The sequence below is a fragment of the Chlorella variabilis genome, assembly GCF_000147415.1.
Source record: "Chlorella variabilis unplaced genomic scaffold CHLNCscaffold_13, whole genome shotgun sequence".
NCBI classification, from domain to species: domain Eukaryota; kingdom Viridiplantae; phylum Chlorophyta; class Trebouxiophyceae; order Chlorellales; family Chlorellaceae; genus Chlorella; species Chlorella variabilis.
In genome coordinates this window covers 950,684-959,142 of record NW_005435075.1, presented here as the reverse complement: position 1 = coordinate 959,142, position 8,459 = coordinate 950,684, and the positions used below count along the sequence as shown (strand labels likewise).

The 8,459-nt window shown below is 68.8% G+C and overlaps 3 protein-coding genes across 3 annotated transcripts in view; 1 reads left to right on the top strand and 2 right to left on the bottom strand.

The window, feature by feature from the left end:
* Positions 1-508: 508 nt before the first annotated feature.
* Positions 509-3,933, bottom strand: CHLNCDRAFT_135337 (hypothetical protein; the record flags this gene model as incomplete). Its single annotated transcript, XM_005846589.1, has 11 exons — positions 509-617; positions 842-967; positions 1,145-1,324; positions 1,566-1,611; positions 1,863-1,944; positions 2,142-2,667; positions 2,883-2,950; positions 3,103-3,167; positions 3,279-3,373; positions 3,499-3,662; positions 3,868-3,933. 11 exons carry the CDS (start codon positions 3,931-3,933, stop codon positions 509-511), a joined length of 1,527 nt encoding a protein of 508 aa, XP_005846651.1.
* A 466-nt stretch (positions 3,934-4,399) lies between these two features.
* Positions 4,400-6,422, top strand: CHLNCDRAFT_135336 (hypothetical protein; the record flags this gene model as incomplete). Its single annotated transcript, XM_005846738.1, has 5 exons — positions 4,400-4,404; positions 4,672-5,341; positions 5,473-5,507; positions 5,639-5,913; positions 6,037-6,422. 5 exons carry the CDS (start codon positions 4,400-4,402, stop codon positions 6,420-6,422), a joined length of 1,371 nt encoding a protein of 456 aa, XP_005846800.1.
* An 820-nt stretch (positions 6,423-7,242) lies between these two features.
* Positions 7,243-8,459, bottom strand: part of CHLNCDRAFT_135335 (hypothetical protein) — a gene marked incomplete at both ends in the record, with an annotated part of 9,193 nt that continues 7,976 nt past the window's right edge. Inside the window, 4 exons of the mRNA XM_005846588.1 lie at positions 7,243-7,320; positions 7,492-7,622; positions 7,835-7,891; positions 8,137-8,331. Coding sequence (XP_005846650.1) covers positions 7,243-7,320; positions 7,492-7,622; positions 7,835-7,891; positions 8,137-8,331 — 461 coding nt within the window. The remainder of the gene's footprint in view (positions 7,321-7,491; positions 7,623-7,834; positions 7,892-8,136; positions 8,332-8,459) is intronic.

Below are 8,459 nucleotides of genomic sequence, written 5' to 3'. Positions count from 1 at the left end.
ATATTCACACCCGTTGCTTTTCAACACACGATTTCCTGCGAACCACTCCCCAATGCCTCTGCCCACCAAAGTTTCTTGTTTGGAACTGCCCCCTTGTTCCTCTGCCTTAGATAGATTGGCGGCGAGCCACCTTCCGGCCCGCCCCGCCCCAATAGAGTCTATTCATTCCAACACCCGTCCACAGCGCTTGCACCCATAACGCATGCAGCCGGCCAGCTGCCGCCGACGCTGCGTCACAGCCCATCTGATGCCTAGTGCCCGTCTGATACAAGATGTCAGTGTGTCTTGGTTGCCTGAGACGCTACGTTAGAGCGAGTGTGGTGAATCCCCTTCTGTAGTCCCGTGCCTCTACTTCATTGCATCAGCCAGCCAGATGCATGATCCCTTTTTGTTGAGCGTTGATCCTTTATTGTGAGCGTTGGTCCTTTTTTTCTTGAGCGTTGCCACATCGGTTTGGGCCCGAATAGTGTTTATTCCCGAGAGATCTGCGGCATATCATCATGCCATGTCAGATGCCCGGCGCGGCACGGGGCCCCTCCTGGAGCGCCATCTGGGAGATGAGGTGGGTCATCTGGCCCATCGCCCGAGCGTACTGCCCGCCCTGCCAGTACACGCCGCTGCACGCGCCGCGGGGGAGGAGCAAGGCCGGGGGGGGGGGCGCAAGCAGGGTGAACACGCACGGCCCAGCTGGGTTGAACGCCTTGGCGCGCACAGCATGCACCCAGCGGAGGCGCCAACCACCTGCAGAGCTGCCCAGCACGCTCAGAGCTGACCAGCACCCGGCTGCGGCTGCGGCTGCGCCCGGCGGGCCACCTCGGGCCCCTGCGCCCGCCCGCCTCACCTGCACCGCGCGCACACCCAGAACTCCCTCTCCTGCTCCTGGATGCCCGGCGGCACGCCGTGGCCCTCGGGCAGCAGCGCCGCGGGGAGCGGCTCCGCCAGGAACTCGCCGTTGCAGCGAGCGCAGCTGCAGGCCAGGGGGGCGGCGAGGGCGGGAGCGGCAGACGCTGGTTGCAGCCGGCCTAAGAGGGCAGCAGGGGCGAGGCAGGGGTGGGAGGCGGGGCAGGCTACCGGGGTGCAGGCACGTGTGGCACGAGCAGCCGGCACACGCGCGCGCGGGCAGCCCCGCCAGCCAGCGCCTCACCGCGTCAGCAGCTCCTCCCGCTGTGGTGTGAGCCCAAAGGCGCCGAGCACCTGCTCCAGCTGGCGCCGCTTGGTGTCGGCAGTCACCAGGTAGGCCTGGTCGCAGTATGCGGCGGAGATGAAGGTGCGGTCCCGGGTGAGCACCACCCGCCCCTCGCCCTCAGCACGCTCCACCATCGCCCTGCGCCGGCAAGGAAGCACGCGCGCGTGTAGGTGGTGGTGCGAGGGTGAATTGGAGTGTATGACTGTGTGGCTGTGAGCTGGGGTGGGCAGCCGAGCGGCAGGAAGAGGGCTGGCGAGACGGAAGAGGCATGCGTGCGTGCGTGCGGGGCAGGGCGCAGCAGCGGGGCCGGCTGGGGAGGCGGGCGGGCACAGGGCGGCCGCTGCGGCAGGGCGCCCACGGGGCTGCGGTACCGCCGCACCTGTAGATGGCGTGGCGGGGCAGCTTCTCCATGCCTGCCAGCGACTCTGCAGCAGCAGGTGCAGGCGCACCGGTGGGTGTGGGTGTGGGTGCGTATGGAGGGCGCAGGTCAGGCGGCGGGCCGGCAGGCGCTGGCGCCATCCCAGCTGGCCGGCTGGCTGGCTGGCTGGCTGGCGGCAGGGACGCTTCTGCAGCCGCAGCACGGCTGCACCCGGGCAGAGCGCGCACGGCAGGGCTGGCCGCCGCTCTGCACGAGCCTTCGCCGCCCCACCGACCCACCCACCCACCCGCCACGCACCGGCGTCAAAGCCGCAGAGGCGCAGCTGGCGGGCCAGCCCCTCTGCCATCACGTCGCACACAAAGCGCGGGGTGCCTGTCAGCTGGGAGGCAGGAGGGAGGCAGGAAGGGGGTGCAGGGTGCAGGCAAGAGATGCGGGTCGGGTCGGGGTGGGGTGGGTGGGGCGCGAAGAGCGCAAGTCGGAGCATGCAGCAGCAAGCCGACAGGCGGGCAGGTACAGACAGGGGCCTGCACCGCACCCTGCCAAGGAACAGCTGCTTGGTGCTGCCCCTCGGCTCACCCCGCGCTGCGCATCCAGCCAGGGAACATGCTGCGGGAAGCCGGTGCAGCCCAGGGGCAGCTTGCGCGCAGCGGCGGCGGCCTGCCGCTGCTGCCGCCGCGCCTTGCCGCTGCGGCGGCTGCTGCTCTTCACGGCACGAGCGCCGCTGATCTCGAGGCGCACCCCCCAGGCCGCCGCCGCCGCGTGCAGCTGGCGCAGGGAGCAGGCGCCCAGCAAGGCTGGCGCCACAGGCTGCTGCTGCTCCTGCTGTTGCTGCTGCTGCGCTGGCACCGCCTCAGCGACTTCCCCCTCCTCCTCCCCCTCTTCCTCCTGCTCCTCAACCTCCTCGCCCGCTGCCGCCGCCTCTGAACTCAGAGCCGGAGCTGCTGCTGCTGCGCCACCGCAACCGCCGCCGCCGCTGCTGCTGCTGTCGTCGCCCATGGGCCACTCCTCAGGCTGCCCCACCGCCGCCACAAAGCTGCCCAGCAGCGCCAGCAGGCAGGCGGCGTCGGCGGCGGCGTACCGCCGCTGCTCCGCTGACAGCGGCCTCTGCAGGGCCTCACAGCAGCAGGGCAAGGAGTGCAGGTGGCAGCCGAGATGGGAGCAATGGGGAGGCAACGAGGGGCGCCCGGCCCGAGGCCAGCAGGGCACGGCGCAGCAGAGAGGCACAGCCACTGATCCCTCTGTGAGGGCAGCAGCAGCAAGCGGCAGCAGCAGGGTGGAAAGCGCGGCCAGCGGCTTGCCTCGCCCCATGCGCTGCACTGCAGCTGCTTGTCCAGCGGCCGCCCCAGCTGCGCCTCTACCAGCCCGCTCAGCCCTAGGTCGACAGCCTGCAGGCATGGAGGGTGTGGGGGGGTGCGTGATGGTGGTGGTGGTGGCGATGTGCGTGTGGGGAAGGTGCGCCGGCATGGGACACCAAAGCCTCAGCGCCAGCAGGCGCATGCGCAAGCAGCCGGCCCAGGCAGCGGCACGCCTTGTGCACGCCGCGCGCGCCACGGTGGCGCAGGAAGCGGTGCATGCTGCCCAGGTCGCAGGCAGGGTCCACCACTGCGGGGATGCACCGTGCGGCAAGGTAGGGCAGCTTTGCCAAACACCCTCTCGATTCTGTGAAGCAACACACACACACGTGCGCACGCTGCTCAAGCAGAGCCCACGCACCTGCGATGCAGCTGCCGCCCTCGCCGCCCAGTGCCGCCGCTATGGCCCGCAGGTCGTGCACCAGCCCCCACCCCAGCTTGAGGCAGCCCCGGGACCTACCAGGGGGTGGGCAGGCAGCCAGAACAACCGCAGTGAGCGCGCCGAGCGAGGTGGAGCAGGCCGGCACCTTGGCAGCGGTGGGTGGCGTCGCTGCTGCCGGCAGGCACCCATCCATGCGCACCTAAACAGCGCCTGCAGGGCCTGCTTGACCGCTGCCTGCGGCAGCCGCAACAGGTCCAGCAGCAGGACGCAGCAGCTGGTACTGCTGCGGGCGCTGGCGCCGCCGCTGGCTGCCGTGCGTGCGGCGGCGGGCAGGGCGGTGCCTGGCACCAGCACCAGCGCCAGCTGCACCAGCGTGGCATGCGGCGGCCCTCCGCTCCTGCCCTCCTGTGTAGTCTCCTCTGGTGGCCATTCGGCGTCTATGGCACAGCACAGGGCCACTCCCAACACCTCGCTGCAACAGCACTAGCGACAGGCAGCGAGACAGGGAGTGTGGCGGAGGCGCAAGAGGAACGGCTCGGCGGGGCGGTGGGTAGCCGGCAGGCCGCACCTCAGCTGCTGCAGAGTATCCTGGGTGTCGACATAGATAGTTGGCACAGATGCCGGGAGCTCCCATCGCCCCGCAATCGCCATGTCACCCCTCCAGGCCCCAGGTTTGCGTGGGAGTTCACAAGTGAGCAGGGCATGCGCACATCAGGGCAATGAAGACAGGGGAATGAAGAAATGACGAACTACATATAGGGGCTGCCAGGTTGGCGGCAGCCGCCCAGCTGAGCGGCGGCGGGCCAGCGCGCCAAAGAGCACATCGACTGCTGGGCCACAGGCGGTAGATCTGCCTTGATCTGCGTCAGAGGAAGACCCTGCAAATACCCGTTCAGCCCCTCCACACTGCCAAACCGTTTTCTGTCTGGCCCGACGCACCGGTGGGGCGCCTGGACCGAGTAGGTGGTGGTGCACTGGAGCGCGAAGGATCATCACACCTATTTCACTGGAGGTCATCAAATTCCCATGGGGTGATGAGGTGAAATACGCCAAATTGTGGCGTAGGCGCAGCCGATGCCACGGGAAGTGACCCACCAACAATGCGGTGGGCGGCGACTGCGCTCAGCACGCCCAGCAGCTCCTCATGTCGTCTCTATAGGCCCGATTGACATCAACAATTATCCGCTCTACTTCCCCTTCAGTCAGTGTGCCATGGCGACCTTCAACTCGCTAGACAACTCGCTGATCGGGCGGATTCTTGCAGAAGCTGGGAAGAGGCATGGTGAGGCATTCAGACCTTGCACAACGCGCCAGGCGGCAGTTTTAATGCCACCCACGCGCCGCCCCGGCCGCCCCTCCCACCTTGCCGCAGGCCCGCCCTGTCGTGTGTCAGCCGCCGCTGGCGGAATGTGGCCTTTTCGGAGCCACGCCTGTGGCGCATCATCATTGTAGCTCCAACATACAAGGACGAGTCCCAGCAGCAGTTCATTGAACCAATAGCCTGGCTGCTGGGCAGAGGCGTGGGCAGCGTGGTGGGCGAGTTGGTGATCGACGACAGGCGCGGGTGGCAGCTGGCGAAAGCGCTGCTCCCCCTGGTGGGCCCCCAGCTGCAGTCGCTGTCCCTCGCCGCCGCAGCTGAGCTGCCGGATGATGTGGCGGCGTCCCTGGCAGACCGGTTCCCTCACCTGGAGCTGCTGAGTCTTCATGACGTCGCTCTGCCCGCACCGACGTTGCTGGCGTCCTTCCCGCGCCTGGCCGACCTGCGCATCGATTCCGAAGGCTCGCTGCCAGGCGGCCTGATGCCCGTCGTTGAGCGGCTGACCCGCCTCACAGGGCTGCGCCTGGCCTGCTTCTCTGAGCCGCTGTCGCCGGTCGGCGGCCTCACGGCGCTGCGCCACCTGGCATCCCTGGAGCTCAGCGATGGCGGGGACCGCGCTGCCTCCCCTCTGGTGGTGGCGCCGCCGGCGGGCTTCCCCAACATGCAGAGCCTGGAGCTGGTTTTTTCCGAAGAAGTTGATCTTACGGAAGGGTCGACAATGGAGGTGCGGTGTCTTTGGCGGAGGCATGCTGGTGTGGGCAGGCGCGGAGCTGCGGTCGGGCGCATTCGGGTCGATATCAGCAGGACCGCCCGGCACCCCGAGCCCCGGCTGAACTGCTTTGGGATCCTCCACAGGTGGCAGGCGCGACCTTCACCTATTGCAGCTACAAGTGCGAAGTGGAGAGCCAGCCCGGCCTGCACCTGGCAGGCCTGACCGCACCGGCGCTCGAGCCGCTGCTGGCGGCGCTGCTGCCGCAGCGCTGCCGCAGCCCCGCCCCTGCGCAGCCCCGCCCCTGCGCAGCCTGCACCTCTCCGTGCCACGCAACCTGGCATCCATGGTGCCGGGGGAATGCACGCAGCTGGCGGCGCTGCAAGAGCTAGACATCGCTGGCGGCGCCCCGATTGGGCAGTTTGCAGAGGGCCTGGTACAGCAGACGCCCCACCTCACCTCCCTCGGCCTCTCCAGCTGCGGCCTCACAGCGCTGCCGCCCGCTGCCGTGGGGCTGCGCCACCTCAAGATGCTGGACTGCTCCAAAACTTCCCTTGGCGACCTTCCCCCAGGGCCCTACCTGTCAGGTGGGGCGTGCCTTGCTCTGACTCTGGTGCTGATGGCACCCCATGCTGCCATTCATCCAGCCATCTTCTTTGCTCACATGTTTTCAGTGCTGCTGATGCATGTTTTCAGCGATGCCGATGCAGGCCTGACTTTCTTCAACCTCTCGGACACTGGCCTGACCCGCCTGCCACCCGTGCTGGCCAATGCCAGCTGCCTGGTCACGCTGGGGCTGGCCAGGTGCCACAGCCTGACGGTCAGCTGCGTCGCCACCCGCCGCGTGCTGCTGGGGTTGACATCGCTGCAGAGCGTTGACCTGCGGCAGACGGTGGTGGAGTGTGGTGTCTTCTGCTTGCTGCGGCGAGGCGCCTCAGATCGATTGAGGGTGCAGCAAATGGACGATGAGGGCGAGTGGAGCGAGGGTGAGGGCGGGGGCTGGGACGGCGGCTCCTCCACCAGCGACTCCAGCGGCGACGGCGCCCCGCGCTATGACTGGGGCGGCTGCGCCTACGCCAGCCGCTGGTACGAGTGATCGGGTTGCTTGTGCGAGGGCGGGGAGGGCTCTGGATCTGGCATGTATGCATTGCAAGCATACACACGTGCAGGGAGGCGCATCGCTTGATCTCCAGATGAGAACACAGCATGAAGAGTGCCTGGTAGGGCTGGGTGGCACGCTGCGGCGGTGGCCAGCGCCGACATCAGGGCGCGCTTTGGCAGGTTCATGAGGCACAAGCTGAGCACGGGGGGTCTGCAGACAGGGGTGAAGCTGCCAGCGCCGGCCTTGGGGAAGCGCAGGGCCAACCGGGGCACCCTCCTCCTCGCTTGCCCTGCTCACGGCCGCCGTCGTGCAAGAGCAAGGCCTCCTTGGGGCCCTCCGGGGGGAGGACGTGTGGAATAGGAGGATAGATCTCCCATGCAATTTGCCCCACTGCTGCTCGCCAGTAGGGACCTGCTCCGTGGCTTCCAGGCATGGAAGCCACGGCAACGTCGGCGCTCTTTACACTCTAGTCGACCGCTCCTAGCGTGCCAGTGCGAGCAACCCACGAAGACAGGGAGCCCATGAAGCAACCCGGCGCGAGCAACGCATGAAGCAGTGAGCGGACATCATGACAACACAACAGGCGACGAGCACTTGGCCAATGCAGGCGAGTGGTACACAACAGCATGCACGGCGCACAGCAAATCGAAAGAACAGCGGAAGCAGGGGCCACTCTTGTGCCTCTGGCAGTATGGCACACATACAAACACACAGCGCAACGAGTGAGCAACGGGTAGGCGGTCGAGCAGCAGCTACTGCCTCGTGGCGTGGGTCAGAACCCTGCCGCTCTCCAGCACTGCTCAGCCGAGGCCGGCTAGTGCTGGTGCAGCACCTGCGCCCGCGACTGCACCACAAAGGTGCTGCCATCGGCGGTCCTCACGCCCTCAATGTCCTGTGCGGGACAGGCGGGACACGCGGCGGCAGGGGTCGGCAAGGCAGCAAGCGCACATGGACCGGCGTGCACTTCCCAGGACAGGATGGGCCGCCCGCCGCGGCGGGGGGCGCAGGCAACAGGCAGGCAGCGGGCAGAGCGCAGCACAGCACAGCCCGCGCAGCGTCCCACCTGCGGCACGCCGCCAAACGCGGCCTCCACCGCCGCCCCCAGCTGCACCAGCTCTCCCAGCACACTCTGCCGCAGGCCGCCATCCCACAGCAGCGGCTCGCCGGCGTACGCCACCGCCCGGTGCTCCAGCGCTGCGCGGGGCAGGCAGGCAGGGCAGGCGGGAGGCGCGGGGCAGGTGAGGGACAAAGGCGACGGCACCGGGCGTAGCGCTCGCAGCGCCGGCCGCAGGCTGCGGCACGCAGGCAGCGCCGGGCAGCTCCTCACGGCGGCAGGGGCGGCGGCTGCGGGCTGCGGCAGGGCCGCGGCAGGGCCATGCAGCGCGCCAGGGGCAGCAGCAGCCCACCTGGGAAGGGCACGCTGTCGTACAGGCCTGCGCCCGCAAACGCCTCCAGGTCCTCGCCTGCATCCATGCCCAGGCCAACACAGGGGAGAGCGGCGCGGGTGGGCCAGCAACCTCCAGCAAGCAATACCCAGGTGCAGGCGCAGGCGCAGGAGCAGCAGCATGGCAGGTGAGGGGCAGGCAGGCGCGGCCTGCCGGCAGCCCAGCCGCGGCGGGCGCAGCGGGCGCGGCGGGCACGGCAGATGGGAGGCAGGTGCCCCGGCGGCGGCGGGGCCAGGGCGAGGGCGGCCATGCGGGGTGCGCACCGTTGGAGTCTGAGCGCGCGATGAGGTGCGGCACGCCCGCCCCCGCAAACAGGCCCTCACGCTTGCCGGGCAGGCTGAGCAGCTGCGGCTGCGCGCCGGCGCTGGCGGCAAAGCTCAGCGCGCGGCCGGGGTAGTTTCCCACCAGCGCCTCGCCCATCCCCACCACCATCTCGCCGTGGAGCTCGCCGCGCTGGCCTGCAGGCGGGTGGGTGGGGGCGGGCGGCGGTGGTGGTGGTGGTGGTGGTGTGGCATGGTGTGGTGCGGTGTGGTGTAGGGGCCACGTGTCTCGGCCAGCGGGAGCGGCAAGGACAGGGGATGGGGCT